We start from the raw sequence: 19,970 nt of genomic DNA, 5'->3' as shown, positions 1-19,970 counted from the left end.
TTATCATTTACTACCATAAAATGTACACAAATATATTATAAAAAGTTAAAATATATCAAAACTTATGTACACAAACACAGACATGGCACCATTCTCAGTTGAGAGAAATGTAAACAAATGTAAATGAGACAATATGAAATCAAAACTACATAAAATTAACTGTAGTACATATTGTACTACTGTAATAATTTCATACCCACCTCCTGTTGCTGTTGCATAGCGTTATGAATATCTGCTTAAAATGCTGTGTTATGCCAATGCTTATCATCTTCGCTTGAGCAGTTCATCTCTAGTAAATTGGTATTGCAGTAAAAAGTGATCTCTTGTGGTTCTTGCATATTTTTCATCATGTTTAGTGCAATGCTATAAACCTGGAGTAACACCATGGGACCTATATGACTATGAAGTGCCATCGGTGATGCTAGAAGTGCTCTCAAGAAGCAGAGAAATTTATTATATTACAAGAAAGATTTCAATTGCTTGGTGTGTGCTATAGAGGTCTGCAGCTGCAGTTGCTTGCCATTTCAAGATAAATGAGTCCAGTGTAAGGACTATTATAAAAAAAAAAAGAAGGAAATTCATGAAGCTGTTGCTGCAGCTATACTAGCAGGTGCAAAAACCTTGCACTTTTAGTAAAATTCTTTTTTAATTTGAAAGTGCAACTTTTATGTAGGTACAAGATATGAAAGGCATACCTATAGACTCTAATATGATTTGATAAAAAGTGAAGTCATTATATGACAACTTAAAGGAAAAGGAAGGTGGAGGATCTAAAGATGGTGAATTTAATGCTACCAAATGATGGTTTGCTAATTTCAGAAAGAGGTTTAGTTTGAAAAATGTCAAGATAATAGGAGAAGCACCTTCTGCCAACCAAGAAGCAGCAGATGAAATCCCAGATGCCATTAAGAAAATCATTGAGGAGAAAGGATATCTTCCTGAAGAGGTTTTTCATGCAGATGAAAGTGCCCTATTCAGGAAAAAAAATGCCACAAAGGACATTTATTAGTAAGGAAGAGAAGGAAGCATCAGGATTTAAGGCAGGAAAGGATAGGCTAACTCTACTGTTTTGTGCAAATACAATCAGGTTTATGTTTAGGACTGCCCGTATCTGTAAAGCTGCTAACCCCCCCTAGCCTTGAAGGGAAAAGATAAATATCAGCAGCCAGTATTTTAGTTGTACAACAAGAAGGCCTGGACAATGAGTACCCTTTTTCTGGATTGGTTACATCTATGTTTTGTCCCTGTGGTCAGGAAGTACCTTGCCAGTAAAGGACTGCCTTTGAAGTTACTTTTGATATTGGACAATACCCTTGGCCACCCAGAAGTCCATGAGTTCAACACTGAAGTCATCAAAGTGGTCTGCTTGCCCCCAAACACATCTCTAATTCAGCCTCTAGATCAGGGGGTCATAAGGAACTTTAAGTCTCATCGTACATGGTACTCTATAGAAAGAATTGTCAATGCTGTGGAAGAGAACCCCAATAGAACATTATGAAAGTTTGGGAGGATCACACCATTGAAGATGCCGCCATTGTTATAGAAAAAGCCATGAACGCCATCAATCCCAGAACAATAAATTTGTGCTAGAGAAAATTGTGCACATGTTGTGTATAACTTCACAGGATTTGAGAGAGAGCCAATTAAGGAAATTATCACAGATTGTGGATGTGGCAAAAAAGGTGGAGATGAAGGGTTTTAAGATATAGATTTTGGGGAATTCAAGAGCTAGTAGACACCACACCAGAGGAATTAACAGAAGATGACTTGATGGAGATGAGTGCTTTCAAGCCAGTGCCAGATGATGAGGAAGATGACATAATAGAAGCAGTGCCAGAAAACAAATTGACATTAGACAATCTGGCAGAAGGGTTTTGATTGTTCAAGACTGCCTTTGACTTCTTTTACAACATAGACCCTTCTATGATATGGACACTGAAACTAAGGCAGATGGTGGAAGGACTATTATTATATGGAAACATTTTTAGAGAAATGAGAAACAAAAAGTCAGACAGAAATTATGTATTTCTGTAAAGTTACGCCAGTGTGCCTGCCTCTTCTGCCACCTCTTCTGCCTCTGCCACCTCTGAGAAAACAAGACCAACCCCTCCTCTTCCTCCTCCTACTCAAGCCCACTCAACATGAAGATGATGAGGATGAAGACCTTTATGATGATCCACTTCCACTTTATGAATAGTAAATATACTTTCTTTATGGTTTTCTTAAATCAGCTTTGTTGAGTTATAATTTGTATGTAAGAAAATGTACTCATTTTTAGTGTATACTTTGATTAATTTGAACAAATGTATACATATATTTAATCATATAATCAACATATAGAACATTTCCATCACCCCAAAATGTTCTCTTTTGCTTTCCATCTCCTCCCTCTGTCTCCAGCCTTTGGTAACCATTGATCTCCTTTTTGTCACTTTAGGTTACTTGTTCCTTTTCTAAGAATTTCAAGTAAATGAAGTCATACAGTATGTGTGTGTCTTTGTATCTGGCTTCATTCACTCAGCATGGTGTTTTTGATGTTCATCTAGGATGTTACATTTGTCCATGTGTTCCTTTTTTATTGCCAAATAGTGATCTAGTATGTACTTATTGCTCTAGCCATTAGTATACTTTTTTACTGATTCTTGGATGAACATTGTTGCCTCACCATTTTTACTAGCCTGTGGTCTTTTGACTAGATAAATATAGGGAAGACAGAGGCTAGTTCTAGTCACAGAATATTGGGGTATTTGTTAATTCATTATGCCATTGGCATCATGAGGGCAGGTGATGGATATCTCAAGTCTAGTTCCAATAAGTAAACTTTGCCTAAAGTTTTATTGGCTAGACTCTGGTCCAACAGTGGATTAGCTCTTCCACTTGACCCTTATTTGGTGCTTTCTCTGCCATATTAACTTATATTCCTTGCATTGTACCATGACAACATATTCTTTAATAACCAGAATGATTATTATTATTATTATTTTTTTTTTTGAGACAGAGTCTCACTCTGTTGCATGGGCTAGAGTGCCGTGGCATTAGCCTAGCTCACAGCAACCTCAAACTCCTGGGCTCAAGTAATCCTCCTGCCTCAGCCTCCCGAGTAGCTGGGACTACAGACATGCACCACCATGCCCAGCTAATTTTTTCTGTATGTATATTTTTAGCTGTCCATATAATTTCTTTCTATTTTTAGTAGAGATGGGGTCTCGCTCTTGGTCAGGCTGGTCTCGAACTCCTGAGCTCAAACAATCCGCCCACCTCGGCCTCCCAGAGTGCTAGGATTACAGGTGTGAGAGCCACTGTGCCCGGCCTATTATTATTTTCTTAAAGTTTTGCTATCTTGATTTGTAGCAGTGCTTCCCAAATGCTAGTGCTTGGATTGGAGCCTGGTGTCTGATGAAATTTTCACCAGAAAAATAAAGACAAAACAGCACATTTTTCATAAAGCTGAAGTTTAAAATCTGAAATTATCCCTACTAATTTTTTTTATGTTAAAATGACTTATTTTGAAATAAAGATATTGATAGGTGGAAGTCTTAAAAATTTGTAATTGTCCTTAATGAAATAAAACATTGGCAACTCTCTGTGGGTCTTCAAAATTTTAATAAAACTTTACTTAAAAGTTTAAAAATATATAGAATATAATATATTGAAAGTATGTTTTTGTTATTTTTAATTGACACATAATTGTAGAAAATATGTTTATTTTTTAAGAAAAATTTTATAAATTTAAAAATCCAAAAGTCTGGGAAATTCTTTAAGAAAACATAGTTCTTGCAGGTAAGAAAGTTAAGGTTTTACTGGAAGAGTAGGTTACACACAAAGGCAAAAACAAGTGGGTGATGTGTGATTAATTACCAGATTAGTGCCAAAGAGGCTGGAATAATTTTCACAGAGAACTAGGCTCCTAGGTGATGTTGATACTAATGGTTGGTAAGTGCCGGGCATCAGTATTTTTAAAAGATTTCTAGGTGATTATAACATAAATTGGTTTCTGAACAATTGCCCTGGTATTTAGCTTGATCATGATTTAGGCCAATAGTGCTTAAAAAGGTCCAGCCAAAGGTGAACGGTGTTGGTAATTTTTTTGTCACAGGATTGGTAAAACCATCCGAATTCCCACCAGTAGTGCTGGAACACAAAGACCTTCTGGAAGTGATGGATCAGTTAAGACGTTTGCCTTCAGGACTAGATTCTGTATTACAGAAGACTGTACCATGGGGAGTAGCATTTCACCATGCAGGTATTCCACATCTAGCCCTCTCCAAAAATCTTTGTGTACAATTTATTTCTTGTTAACCATACTTAATATTCTTAGATTTCATTTTAAGAAGTGGTGTGATTAAGATTAAACAAGAGTACAACAAACATATTTAAGTTTACCTCTCTGTATACAGTAGTCTCCCCTTATCCTCAGGAGATATGTTGCAGGACCCCCAGTGGATGCCTGAAACCACAGATAGTACAACCCCTATATATACCATGTTTTTTTCTATACATACATACCTAGGATAAAGAGTAATTTATTAATTAGGTACAATAAGAAATAACAATAACTAATAATAAAAATAACAATTATAACACTAGACCAGCGTCACTACTCTTGTATTTTGGGGCCATTGTCAAGTAAAATAAGGGTTATTTGAACACAAGCACTGTGAAACTAGATCTGATAACCAAGATGGCTGCTAAGTGACTAACAGGCAGGTAGTGTATACAACATGGATACACTGGACAAGGAATGATTCACATCGTGGGTGGGACAGAGTTTGATGCTATGAGATTTCATCATGCTACTCAGAATGGGTGCTATTTAAAATTTATGAATTATTTCTAGAATTTTCCATTTTATATTTTTGGACTGTGGTTGACCATGGGTAACTGAAACTGAAGACAGTGAAACTGTACATGAGATGGGGGGAAGTGTAGTATATAAATACTAGGTAAAGGCTTATTTGGACCATTGGGGAAGTGGATTCTAAAACTCTTGCCTTTTCATACTTTGTTTCCTTAAAATTTAGGTTAGGTTAGAGCGGTACTTGCTATACACTAAGTTTATGCCACTCTGAATATCTCGTTTAAGTCAACGGATATTGAAATATTCCCACAAATATATCAAAATCAAATTAATTTTAGAAATTATCATACTACATTTGGAGAGGGCCAGAAGTACTTAAAAATCAAATGAATATGTGATGCAAATTACAAAGATTATGACAGTCACTGAATTAAAGAATTTTCAGGAAGTGGTCTGTCCATGGTCCTATGTGCTAAGGATAGATATGATGAAGAATATCCTTTCTAAGATTAGGAATTCAACCCTTTCAATTTATTTATTTACTTATTTAGAGACCGAGTCTCACTCTGTTGCCTGGGCTAGAGTGCCATGGCATCCGCCCAGCTCACAGCAACCTCAAACTCCTGGGCTCAAGTGATCCTCCTGCCTCAGCCTCCCGAGCAGCTGGGACTACAGGCATGTGCCACCATGCCCGGCTAATTTTTTCTATATATTTTTAGTTGTCCAGCTAATTTCTTTCCATTTTTTAGTAGAGATGGGATCTCGTTCTTGCTCAGGCTGGTCTCGAACTCCTGAGCTCAAATGATCCACTTGCCTCAGCCTCCTAGAGTGCTAGGATTACAGGTGTGAGCCACCGCACCCGGCCCAATTTATTTAAATATTTTATCATGCTATATATAATTTTAAATCCATTTAAAAATATATGCATGGATGTAATATGTACATATTAAATATGCATTTAATATTTTTCCCTTATCTGCAGGGGTTATGTTCCACGATCCACAGTGGATGTCTGAAATCACAGTTAGTACTGAACCCTGTATATACTCTATATTTTTTCCTATACAATCATGTTGTATAAGGCAGGTAGTGTATACAATGTGGAATATACTGGACAAAAGGATGATTCATGTCCTGCACAGTATGATGTGCAATTTAAAACATATGAATTGTTTTTTTCTAGAATTTTCCATTTAGTATTTTTGGATAGCAGTTGACTGTGGGTAACTGAAACCATGGAAAATGAAACCACAGATAAGGATAAGAGGGAACTACTGTATACACCCACACAGAAATATTTACATTGTATTTAACTTATGATGCATACTAAAAAAATGAAAAGCTGTGTATGTACCAATTTATTTAAATTTAATTTACAGACTAGATCCCCAGTCCTTTTAATTTGTAAATAAAAATAAGTCAGGTAAGTATATGTTCTATATGCTGTTTTTCATTTACTCATGTATTTATTCATGAAACGTTTATGTGTGTCAAAAATATGCCTGACCATTGTGATAGACCCTCAAGATGCTGTGATGAATGAAGCATGTATCTACTCTCAAGGAAGTCATTGTCTAGAACAGGGGCCAGCAAACTATGGTTTGCTGGTCAAATCTAGCCTACCAGCTGTTTTTATAAATAAAGTTCTATTGCAACACAATCATGCCCATTTGTTCTGTGGCTGCCTTCATGTCACAGTGACAAGGTTGAGGAGTTACAACAGAGACTATCTGTTGTTCCACAGAAACAGGAACAGTTTGCCAATCCTTGGTCTAGAAAATGAGATAGAAGATACTAGGGGTAGCAGATTATATTCTTAAATAGATAGACCTTGATGATTTTTTTGTTTACAGTCATAACAATAGTTAAAAAAATCTTTAGGGCTTGTAACAAACTCTCAAATGCATTTGTAAGTGATCAAGTATAATATTTCCATTATATATTAATGTATGTCATAGGAACCTCCTCTTTTTTTAGGCCTTACTTTTGAAGAGAGGGATATCATTGAAGGAGCCTTCCGTCAAGGTCTCATTCGGGCCTTGGCAGCAACTTCTACTCTTTCTTCTGGGGTGAACTTACCTGCACGTCGTGTGATTATTCGAACCCCAATTTTTGGTGGCCGACCTCTCGATATTCTTACTTATAAGCAGATGGTTGGTCGTGCTGGCAGGAAAGGAGTAGACACAGTAGGTAAGTATGTTTGAAGTTAATTGTAATAGCATTGGTGAAAGATAGTGTCAGTCTACTTGAAATTTGACTAGTGCCTGGCAACTGGTTTTTCATCATGCTACACTTCTTTATTATGCAATGCACTAATGTCATCCTTTTGAATTAACTTAATATTTATAGTGAGTATAAATTATTATTTTTATATATCATCAAGTGTTGATTATCTACAAATATAGAATTAAGATTTTCTTTTGTATTGTGTACAATGATATTTAATATTCTGTAAATCAAGATGACTTCTTTACATTAGCTAGAAGATGAATTTTAATTCCCAAGTATAGTCTACTTTTTGTGCTAATTAATTTTCATGGATTAGTTCAGCTTGGGTAACTGGTCTCAGAGATCAAACAGGGGTGCTGAGAGCTGGGAAGTACTCTCATACTTTGGCAGTAGGAACTTCACATACTATCTTTTTCTCTCAAAATAGGTGTTGGTTCTGAAAACACCTTTTTATTTTCTTACCTTATGCCAGCAAGTTATGGTAATATTACTAACAATCCAAACAAAAGTGTTATCTTAAGTAATGAGGAAGAGGCTTGTTTGAATTAACTGTCAAAACAGCAGCAAAGGTTATTTCTAATGTGCCATACTGTGTGTAACTTAATAAATTGTTATCGGCCTTCTAATGTTAAAGAACTTTCAAAGAAACATTCTGGGTAACTTCATTTTTCTTTTCTAGGACATAATTAACTCCAATATTGTATTAGATATTTTTTTAAAAAACCAGGCAAGCAGTTCTGTGACTATCCAAGAGAACTGAGGAAATCTGGGAGAAAAGGGAAAGTGTTAATGGGAAAATAGGTGGGATATTTTGTGCACAAAAAGCAGGACAGTATACTGAGCAAGTGACCCCCAAAATCAACACCCTGGGGCTTTCGTGGACATGTGCAGATCTGCAAAAATTTTGAGTCTTTCCAAGTGCACTTTCTCTGCTGAAGCTGTACAAAGCAACATTTTGCCTTCTTATTTCAGCTCTCATGCTGTAAAAAGCTTTCTTTTCATGGTCTACTTAGTGCCGTATTTTTCACAATTTTGCGCTTTTTCTTGGTGATTTTGTTGTTTAAGATGGTCCCTGAGCATTAGCGCTGAAGTGCTATCTAATGTTCCTTAGTGCATTAAGTCTGTGATATGTCTTACAGAGAAAATATGCGATAAGATAAGCTTTATTCAGGCATGATTATAGTGCTGTTGGCTATGAGCTCAATGTTAACAAATCAATGATATATATTAAATAAAGTGTCCTTAAGCAGAAATACATGTAAAACACAGTTTTGTATTGATTGATGAAAATGTTACTAGAGGCTTGCAGAAACCTAATCATCTATTTTCCCCAGGAGCGATGGTTCCATATTCACTAGTATTCAGTGTTTGTGGCAACTTTATCGAATGTAAGTACCACAAATAAGAATTGACTGTAATTTTTTGGTGAGTTAGAATATAAATTCACTGCTGGAATAAAAGCCAGCAAATAGGTGTTCAAAGAAGGTAGAAGTTAATTTCTTTCTCATATGACAGTAAAATTGTGAGTAATCTTGGTGTGATATGGTGGCTGCAGTGTGTCAGGGAGCTAGTTTTCTATTTTGTTCTTCTTTGTTTAGCAATACAGTTTCTACCCTGTAGTATAAGATGGCTAATACAGTCTCTGTCATCATATCTGCATTTCAGCCAAAAGGAAGGGGAGATGGAGAAGTAAAGGGCATTCTCTGCCCTTTAAGGCCACCACCCAGAAGTTGCCCATCGTATTTCTCCTCATGTACAATTGGCCAGAACTTGGTCAGATGGTTGCATTCCCTGACTGCAAGGGTGGCTAGGAAATATGATCTTTAGCTGAGTGGTTATGTGCCCAGCTAACACTTAAGGGTTTTATTAAAGGAAAAATGAGAGAATTTAGGGGGATACCTGTCAGTCTCAGCTTCAGTAACAAATGACCATTTACAATCCCTGAAGGGCCATTGGTCCTTTCTTTTAGGACCTTAGGCCTTTCTTTTAAGTCCTAAAAATTTTAATGATTAAAAAAATAACTTCCAATTTGTTGGATTTTTCCTACCATAGGCATCAGAGAGGTTTATTCTGTTTCTCTCTTAATTTACCTACAAAATATGCAGATTACATGGATATGTTTAAAAAGAGTGAGGGGAAGAGACTAAGACACTCCCTTCCCATTCCTATTTGCCTCCCCTGCTCTTCCCCAAACTCTGATTTCTCATTAGATGCATAACTCAGGAGAATGGAATATAAGTTCATTTCACACAGATATTCTTGTCTCAGGGCTGTAGGGTCTTTACATTAATGTGGAAGATAAGGAGATCTTATTTGCCTTGCTATATTAGCTTGTATTTATCATAGGGAAGAAAAATTGGAAGGTTGGTGCTCTGGGATAATTATCAAGTCTGAAATCAGATAACATTCAAACAGAACCAAAATATACTATAATAACTTCATTTCTGAGGTTTTGAAGAGTTTAGAGCTTTTGGCCTTGCATACTGTTCCATTTTCAGGGTGGCATATGACTTACTCAGAACCTCAAGATATTGGGGAATTTGGGAATATGGTATTTTATATCCACTGTGGAGATTTAAATACTTAGTCATGCTTTTTGTATTATGTAGCATCTTTGTAACTTCTGTGCATTTTATAATGATATTAATATTTCCTGGATAGCACATGGTGTTTTTAGATGACATTTTAGTCTTTCTGTAGATTATCTAGAATCTTCTAGTGTATGATGATGGTGCTTTGTGCCAAAATAGTGATTTACAAGTTCAACAGTCAGTAGTAAATGGTTTAATTCTAAATGACTTCAGTTTCCCTCTTGTGGTATGGATGAGACCTCCCCAAACAGGTGGGAGCAGGAACCTGGACTTTTTCACGCATCTCGCCTATCCTGAAAATTGTTAGTCCATTTTGTTGAAGAATCAAATTCAGGTAGACCTTTAAGCAACCCAAAGAGGCTCATTGTTTTGCTGCTGATATAGTTGATCCATTTTCTAGGAAATTTTTTTTTAAGCTGTACTGTTTTATAACCATTGCAAAAGCCAGTTGATATATTTTATTCATGTGGTTTTTAAAAATTGGATATTGACAAATTATATATGTTTTTGGAGTACGAAGTGATGCTATACATATACAATGTGGAATGATTGGATTATGCTAATTAACATATCTATCATCTTAAATACTTATTTATTCTTCCTGTCTAACTGAAACATTGTACTCCTTGACCAGTATCTCCACATCCCCCCAACCCCCTAGCCTCTGATAACCACCATTTTGCTCTCTGCTTCTATAGATCTGATTTTTTTTAGATTCCACATGAGTGAGAAAATGTGATATTTGTCTTTTTGTGCCTAGCTTATTTCACATAGCATAATGCCCTCCACATTCATCCATGTTGTTGTAAATGATATAATTCTCCTCTTTTTAAGGCTGAATAGGATTCCATCAGGTTTATATACCACATTTTCTTTATCCATTCATCCATTGATATACATATATGTTGATTTCATCACTTAGTTATTGTGAATCAGACTGTGATAAACATGGGAGATATCTCTTTGACATACTGATTTCAAATTCTTTGGGTATATACCCAGTAGTGAGATTGCTGGATCATATGGTAACTCTGTTTTTAGGTTTTTGAGGAACCTCTATGGTGTTTTCCATAATGGTTGTATTAATTTACATTCCCACCGACAGCATACAAAGGTTCCTTTTTCTCCACATCCTTGCCAACAATTGTTATCTTCTATCTCTTTGATAATAGCCATTCTGTCAGGTGTAAGGTGATATATCATTGTGGTGTTAATTTGCATTTCCCTAATGTTTAGAGATTTTGAACATTTTTCATACATTTATTGGCCATTTAAATGCCTTCTTTTGAGAAATTTCTGTTAGGTCTTTCGATGGTGTCTCAATTCTAGTAGACTTTATTCTTTTTAATTCTTTTTTCTTCTCTGAGTGAATAATTTCAAATGTTCTGTCATTGAGCTCACTGATTCTTTCTTCTGCTTGATTGAGCCTGCTGTCAAAGCTTTCTATTGCATTTTTCAGCTCATAATTGTATTTTTTTTATTTTTTTTCTATTGTGGGTTTGGTTCTAGGTCATTGTATTCTTAATCTCTAGGATTTCTATTTTTTTTAATTGTTTCTATTTTTTGGTCAAACTTCTCAACTTCTCATTTTGTCTGTGTGTTGTTTTCCAAATTTTATTTAATCTTTTATCCATATAGCCTTGTAATTTACTGAACTTCTTTAAGAGAATTATTCTGAATTCTTTGTCATTTCATAGATCTCCATTTCTTTAGGGTCCATTGTTGGAGCTTTGTTAGTTTTGGAAGTGTCATGATCTCCTGATTCTTTGTAATCATTGTGTCCTTGTGTTGGTATCTATGTATTTGAGGAGACAGCCACTTCTGGCTTTTACAGGGATAGACCTTCACTATTAATAATTGGTTTAGCCAATGATTCTGGATGGGCTATAGTAACAACCCAGGCAGGCAGAGCTTGCTTTTGGGCTCTCTAGATAGTTTGGCTGCTGCCTTTGCTCTGGGTTTGGGTGGGGGTACTGACTGGGCTCCTGTCAGGTGAGACCACTGTCTGAGCTCTGCAATCAGGCAGAGTTGCTGATTGGGCACTGTAATCACCTCTGATCAGGCTGGGCTCCAGGTGTATTCCCTGGCCAGGTGGTACTCCTATTTGAGATCTGCACTTGGACAGTATTGCAGGCTAGGCCCTGAGGTTAGGTGGAGTTGGTGCTCCAGATTGACAGGACCAGCTGCTATGCTCAGAAGAAAAAAATACATTAACAGGAGAAAAGGCATATAAACTTTATTTGATGTTAATGTTTTAATTTTTATGTACATGGAGGCCTTCATAGAAAAGACTTGAAGACCTAAAAAGCTGTTAGACCTGGGGTTGTTATATAACATTTTAACAATGGGCAGTAAATTGTGGAGAAGTGACAAGACAAAGGAAAAAGTGTTTGGTCTTCTAGGGGCAGTAAATCATGAGAAGGTCAACATATGAGGAGAACTAATGGAATGTAAGGGTTATTTTAGTAGCGTGTGTTTGTGCAGACCCAGCTCAGTACTGATCTTTTTATTTTTTTCATTTGTTTTTTTTAAGCCAGTCAAATTTAGCAGTGGGGGGTTGAATACGAACTTTAGTGACAATAACGTTAATGAGTTCTGCTAACCTACTACCATCATCGGACTAGCCGGTACCAATCTTGTCTCCAGTGATAAAGGTTGTTCTCCTACTATGAGAAAGGGGAGGGGAAACATCTTCATAAAGGGAAATTTAGTCTTGCTTTTAGGCAGATAGGGAGAGGACAAAGAGTTCTGTGTTTGCTGCTTCCCAATGGCTTTCAGCTTAAAAATAATCCTTATGCTAAAGTGGCCTATTTTGGGATATTTAGGGTAGCATATTCTGATCCCCTTCTGTCCAAAGTTCAAAAAATAAAGACATTAGCCCTAATTTTATTACCATAATAACAACTATCATCTCTTATCTCTTTTTAAACAAGTAAGACAACTTAAATTGTCTCGAGCCAGGTATCGTATGGAAATGCGTTGGGATTTTGCAAATGCATGTCTTTTGGTTTTAGGTGAGAGTATCTTAGTTTGTAAGAATTCTGAGAAATCAAAAGGCATAGCTCTACTTCAGGGATCTCTAAAACCTGTTCGCAGCTGTCTGCAAAGACGAGAAGGAGAAGAAGTAACTGCTAGCATGATACGAGCTATTCTGGAGGTAAGAGAGAGTTCACTAAATTACTATTTGCTCTTTTTTACCTAAAGTAAAACTTAAGTATGTGAAAATCTCAGCTTTGTGTTTCTTTATAAGATTATTATACTTATAGCCTTCCCAAGTCTGAATCTATAGTTATTTTCTCTATATATGTGAATTTATGTACAATTGACCCTTGGACAACACGGGTTTGAACTGTACAGGTCCACTTATATGTGGATTTTCTTCCATCTCTGCCACCCCTGAGTGAGCAAGACCAACTTCTTTTCCTTCTCCTTCTCTGCATACTCAACATGAAGATGATGAGGATGAAGAACTTTATGATGATCTACTTCCATTTAATGAATAGTAAATATATTTTCTCTTCCTTATGATTTTCCTAGTAATATATTCCTTTCTATAGCTTACTTTATTGTAAAAATACAGTATATAATACATATATTATACAAAATATGTTTTAATTGACTATGTTATCAGTAAGACTTCTGTCAATAATAAGTTATTAACAGTTAAGTTTTTGGGGAAGTCAAAGGTTATATGCAGATTTTCAACTGTACTGGGGAATGGTGTCCCTAACACCTGTGTTGTTCAAGGGTCAACTGTGTATAGCTATACGAGGGCTGTCCAGAAAGTACCCAGCCATTGTTGATATAATGAGAACAGTTACATGGCTGGATACTTTCCAGACAGCTCTTGTATATTTATATGAATATACAACTTGAGTTTCATACAGCTAGTGCTATAGCAATCCATTTCAAAACAGCGATTAAAAACCAAATGCCAGATGGTTGTTTTTTATTTTTTATCATTTTCTGAATTTAAAGAAAAGGTGACAAAAATGGTCCTTAGTTCCTCCATCCAGATAATACCTGTTGACATTAAAATAAAACCAAGGTACACATATACATGATTAGAAGCTTCTAACAGTACAAAAAAATCTAAAGTGAAAAATAAAACCTTTTTTCTGCTTGGCCCTCAAAAGTAACCCCTGTTAAGTGTTTCATATGTCCATTCAGAAAAGTTTCAGTGCATATACCAGAATGCCTTGGTATTGGTTTTGGTACTAGTGCAGTGCTTCTGGTACCTATAACCATGCTCTTTTTGACCTTTCAACTACTAGTTGGATAAAAAAGAAAATACTTGATAATATAGGTGAGGATGTAGAAAGTAGGCATTTTTCATACACTTCTGAAACTCTTCTGGAGGGTAACTGAGCCATAACCTCCTAAAATAAAAACTGTACCTACCCATTTATCTAGTAATTTCACATCTAGAAATTATACCTAGGGAATATATTTGTGAAATTACATCAATTTAAGTGTATAGGAATGTTTGTTATAGGACTATTAGTAATAAGAAAAAAATTGGAAAAACCTATAATACTATTAATAATAAATAGGCTATAGTAAAATCATGCTTTGTGGTCATTAAAAAGAATGAAATAGCTCTGTTTATGATGATTTTATATGTGTCCAATATAAAGTGAAAGAAGGCAAGGGGCAAATTAGCATATATAATAGGATAGTTATGGGAAAATGGTATCTACAAGGCACAACTGACTTCATCTTTTTCTGCACTTATTCCCACCTCTCTTCAGGGTAGGAAGTATTCAATGTTAACATTCGTACATTAGCCCATGTATTTCAGGAGGAAGGTGAAAAGAACTGATTTGATTCATGGACATGAGCCATCACTACCTCCTTTACATATGTTAGTTCCAAAATTCCAGATGGATAATGACTCATTTGTTTTTCTTAATAAGAAAAATGGTATAACTAGTTTTAAGGAGAACTTTTCATGTTGTCATTAGGTGTGTGTTACCTATAATTACAATGAGTGATGATGGGAGAGTTCACAAAGAGTCTCTACATCAAGATTCTGAGAATATTTTAAGAGAATAGAATCACTTCATTTTTTTTATATCAAGATGGCCTGCATGTCTCATTAAAAATTTATAGAAATTTTCAAATATCTTGTATCAGATAATAGTTGGTGGAGTGGCAAGTACATCGGAAGATATGCAGACTTATGCTTCTTGTACATTTTTGGCTGCAAGTATGAAAGAAGGGAAGAAAGGCATTCATAGAAATCAAGATTCTGTTCAACTTGGAGCAATTGAAGCCTGTGTGATGTGGCTATTAGAAAATGAATTTATCCAGATTACAGAAACCAGTGATGGCACAGAAGGTAAGTATGGTTTCCTAGTTATAATTTACTCCGTTTTTCATCTTTAGTGACTTAGAGTGTGTAAGACTGTGTAGTAAAAGGAAATTGACTTTTCAAGTAGTATAAAGGGAAATTTATTTTTCAAGCAGTGTATCAATTTGTTTTTAGTAAGTCAGCATTGTGTTCAGTAACCTCATATGATTAGCGTAGAGCCTGCTTGTAAATTTCCATGCATTGGATAAGGTACTGTTTATAAAATTTATCAGCCAAGAGGGCTAATTATGGAATACAGAAAGACGATGTTTTGTTTTATTTTATTTTTAACATTTGTTCCCCTATTTCCCCCACCCAACCCTCAAATTAGGAAAGGTGTATCATCCAACAAATCTTGGCTCTGCTACTCTTTCTTCTTCACTTTCTCCAACTGATACTTTAGATATTTTTGCTGACCTCCAAAGAGCAATGAAGGGCTTTGTTTTAGAGAGTGACCTTCATATTGTCTATCTGGTAAGTTCTGTTTTCTTAGCAATTATATTTGTGAAAATGGGGAGAAAAAATATATATAGAATCCTGAACATCAACGATATCCATACTAAAGGAACACCTTGTCTGGTTTCCTTGACTAGCTTAGTAATGTTGGGAATAGAGAAGAGGTAAGAAGAGAATTATTTCAAAGTAATAAGCTAAATGTTCTAATGACCTTTTAATCTATTTTCTCCAGCCTCCTTTCAAAAAGGATTTCAGGTGGTTTATAAAAAAAATATATATATACATACATATATATTCTACAATATAGAAAAGTACAGCAAAGGACAATGGGATATAGGAAATTAAAGATAAGATCATAATGTAAAACTGAAGGAAAGGTTGGTATATAAACATGCATGTCATTAAGTCATGTATGGTTGCTATTGCCAACTTTGATTCTGAGTTTTCTAACAACTAAAGCAAAGAGGGATGCTTGATCAGTCTCAATATTCATAATATAAATAGCAAAACAAGTTTAGGAAAAGCACTGCATTTCACTAAGAGAAATTTACTTCTAAAAAGACACTTTGGGACTTCTGTGGTTGATTAAATCTATAATAAGAGCAATGAGGAATTTTAAAAGTTTTTTAAATTGGACAATTCTCTATGAGTACTATTCTTTATAACAAAGTTGTTGGTAAGAATTGGATAAAGTAGAGTTTGAGGCCATATTATCTGGCAAGAATCTGACCAGAAATAATAATTTTGTTCATTAAGAGCAGATGCATGCATTTTGATAAGCAAGTAAGGGAGGTAGGTAAAATCGAAATTCTCGTTAGAATGAAGAAAGTTTATCAGGAAATGTGTTTCAATAGAAAACACTATATAGTGAGCAGAAGAGAAATGTCTAGACAATGCCAATTTTTTTTTTTTTTTTCTCACCAACATGTGTAATAAATGGGCTCAAAATTTTGTGCCCTAGAGTGTGGCCAGGAGGAATTTCGAAGTAGGTCTCACCAGTCATCTATCCTGACCTTAAAAATAAGTCTCATTTATTTATAGTGACTAAGATTATGGGCTCTAGGGTCAGACTACCTTAGTTCAACTTTTAGGCTCATCACTTAATAACTGTACAACTTTGAATAAGTACTTAACTTTTCTTAAGATTCCATTTCCTCATTTGTAAAATGGAGATAACAATACCCACCTAAGGGCTGATAGTCTTTGATGAGTGTTTCATATCTTAGTAAATATTTAATAAAGATTATCTATTATTTCCAGTAAATTCTCCCATAAAAAGCACTCAGTTTTTCACCAACAAATATGATGTTAGATGTTGGCTTTTTTGCAGATTGCCTTTATCAGATTGAGGGAGTTTCTGTCTACTTCTAGTTTGTTGTGTGTTCGCTAGATTTTGTCAAGTGCTTTTTCTGCATCTGTTGAGACCATCATGTGTTTTTTGTTTTATTACTATAGTATATTACATTAATTGATTACTGGATATTATAAAAATCCTGAATATTCTAGACAATTCTCATTTGGTCATATTGTGTAATCCTTTTATGTGTTGCTGGATTTGGTTTGCTAGTATTTTGTTGAGAATTGTTGCATCTATGTTCATAAGATATATTGGTCTGTAGTTCTCTTTTCTCATAATATCTTTTTTTGGTTTTGGAGTAGTATTAACTTCATAGACTGAGTGAGGATGTGTTTCCTCCTCTTCTGGTTTTTTGGAAGAGTTTGTGAAATATAGTTGTTAATTCCTATTTAAACGTTTGGCAGATTTCACCAGTCAAGCCATCTGGGCCTGGGCTTTTCTTTGGAGAAAATTTGTTCGGAACTAATTCAATCTCTTTACTTGTTATAAGTCTATTTAGATTATCTATTTTTTCTTGGATCAGTTTTGGTAGTTTTTGTGTTTTCAGGAATTTGCCCATTTCATCTACTTTATCTAAGTTATTGATATTCAGTTGCTCATAGTATTCCCTTATAGTACTTTTTATTTCTGTAACTCTGGTAGTGGTGTTCGCTCCTCCATTCCTGATTTTAGTATAATAATTTGAGTCTTCTCTCTTCATTTCTTGATCAGTCTAGCTAAAGGATTTCCAATTCAGTCTTGTCTATTTTGGTTTAGTTGATTTTCTTTACAATTTTTTGCTCTCTATTTCTTAAATTTCTGTTATTTATTTTCTTCTTGTTTTGGGTTTACTTGGTACTTCTATTGGCAATGTCTTGAGGTGGAAGATTAGGATATTGATGAGCTCTTTCTTTCTTTCTTTTTTAATATAGGTATTTACAGCTATAAATTTCCTTCAAAGTACTACTTTCACTATATCCTGTAAGTTTTGTTATATGTTTTCATTTTCATTCATTTCAAGGTACTTTGTAATTTCCATTGTGATTTCTTCTCTGACCTATTGTTATTTAGTCATGTGTTGTATAATTTCGTCATTGTGAATTTTCAAATTTTTTCTTTTTGCTATTTCTAATTTTATTCCATTGTTTTCAGAAAACATACTGTGTATGACTTCAATCCTTTTATATTTATTGAGGCTTGTTTTATTGCCTAGCATATGGTCTATCCTGGAGAATGTTCTATCATGTGAGCTTGAGAAGAAGATACAGTTAGCCTTCTGTATCCATGGGTTCTGTGTCTATGGATTCAACCTACCAAAGATTGAAAATATGAAAAAAAAAAAAAAAAAAAGGTCTTTACTGAACATATGTACAGACTCTTTTTCTTGTCATTATTCCATAAATGATACAGTATAACTATTTACATAGCATTTATATAGTACTAGGTGTTATAAGTAATCTAGGGATGATTACCCTGTAGGATGTGCATATGTTATATGCAAATACTATGCTATTTTATATCAGGGACTTGAGCATCTGTGGATTTTGTTATCTGCATGAGGTCCTGAAACCAATGCCCCAAAGATTCTGAGGGGCGACTACATATTTTATACATTGGGTGTAGTTCTACAGATATCTCTGAGGTCTAATTGATTTGGGGTATTGTTTTAGGCTTCTATTTCCTTCTGATTTGCTCTATTGTTCTATTCATTGTTGAAAGTGGAGCATTGCAGTTTTCAGTTACAGTGGTCCCTTGGGATTCACAGGGTATTGATTCCAGTATCCCTAAATATACCAAAATCTGTACATACTCAAGTCACTAAGTGAGCCTTGCAGAACTTGCGTATACATAAAGTCAGCCCTCCATATATGCGATTCCATGTCCCATGAATGCTATATTTTTGATCTGAATTTAGTTGAAAGAAATCTGTGTCTAAGTGGACCTATGCAGTTCAAACCTGTGGTGTTCTAGGGTCAACTGTATTATTATTTATTTTTATTTTATTTTATTTTTTTTATTTCAGGATATTACGGGGTTACAAACATTTTGGTTACATGTTATGACTTTGTCACACCCAAACCACGATTTGAGGTGTGCCATTTCCCCCCTACAATGCTAACCACGTCCATTAGTTGTGCGTTTACCCACTCCCACCCCCCCAACCCACAAAGAATATTACTACTGTGTGAGCATCTTAGTGTTGATCAGTTAATGCCATTTTGATGGCGAGTACATGTGTTGCCTATTCTTCCATTCTTGTTATACCTCATTTCGGAGGATGGGCTCAGGCTCTATCCAGGAAAATATAAGAGGTGCTAGATCACCATCTTTTTTATAATTGAGTAGTATTCCATTGTATACATATACCATGTTTTATTAATCCACTCATGGACTGACGGGCACTTGGGTTGTTTCCACTTCCTTGCAATAGTGAATTGTGCTGCCATTAACATTCGAGTGCAGATGTCTTTACTGTAGAATGACTTTTGTTTCTACTGTATTATTTTTGACTATTTGAATATTTTGTCCATTTCTATTTTCATTTCTGTTAGCTTTTGCTTCATGTATTTTGGGGCTCTGTATATATTTTTAATTGTTATATCTTCCTGATGGATTGATTCTTTTTTGTTGTAAAATGTTCCTCTTTATTGACATTTTTTAAAAGTCTATTTTGTATGATATTTGTATAACCAGTGCAGCTTTCATATGGTTGTGGTTTGCATAATATTTTTCATTCCTTTAGTTTCAGCCTGTTGTATTTTTAAATCTATAATTTATCTCTAATAGACAGTATATTGTTGGATTCTTTTGTATTTTATTTTATTTTTTATTTAAAGTATTACTTAAGGGGGTACAAATGTTTTTATTACATGAATATCTTGTATAATGCTTAACTCAGGGCTTTTGGTGTGCTCACCACCAGAATAGTGTTCATTGTACCTAACAGCTAAGTTTTTATCCCATACCCACCCTCCTGCCCTCTCTCCTTGGTTTATCATGTCCTTTATATTGCTTTGTGCCTGTGTGTACCCATGTATTAGCTCTCACTTTATTAGTGAGAACCTATGGTATTTGGTTTTCCATTCTTGAGATACTTCACTTAGGATAATGATTTTCATTTCCATCCACGTTGCTGCACATGACATTATTTCATTTGTTTTTTATGGCTCAGTGGTACTCCATGGTGAGTGTGTGTATGTGTGTGTG

At 35.0% G+C, this 19,970-nt stretch overlaps 1 protein-coding gene across 1 annotated transcript in view; it reads left to right on the top strand.

The window, feature by feature from the left end:
* Positions 1-19,970, top strand: part of POLQ (DNA polymerase theta) — a 99,130-nt gene that overhangs the window by 13,605 nt on the left and 65,555 nt on the right. Inside the window, exons 8-12 of the mRNA XM_069472689.1 lie at positions 4,097-4,243; positions 6,776-6,988; positions 12,633-12,775; positions 14,755-14,959; positions 15,303-15,445. Of these exons, the coding sequence (XP_069328790.1) occupies positions 4,097-4,243; positions 6,776-6,988; positions 12,633-12,775; positions 14,755-14,959; positions 15,303-15,445 (851 nt within the window). The remainder of the gene's footprint in view (positions 1-4,096; positions 4,244-6,775; positions 6,989-12,632; positions 12,776-14,754; positions 14,960-15,302; positions 15,446-19,970) is intronic.

Source organism: Eulemur rufifrons, chromosome 7 (genome assembly GCF_041146395.1).
Source record: "Eulemur rufifrons isolate Redbay chromosome 7, OSU_ERuf_1, whole genome shotgun sequence".
Classification (NCBI taxonomy): Eukaryota; Metazoa; Chordata; class Mammalia; order Primates; family Lemuridae; genus Eulemur; species Eulemur rufifrons.
Note: the sequence above shows the minus strand (reverse complement) of the source record. Positions and strands in the feature narration are given on the sequence as shown.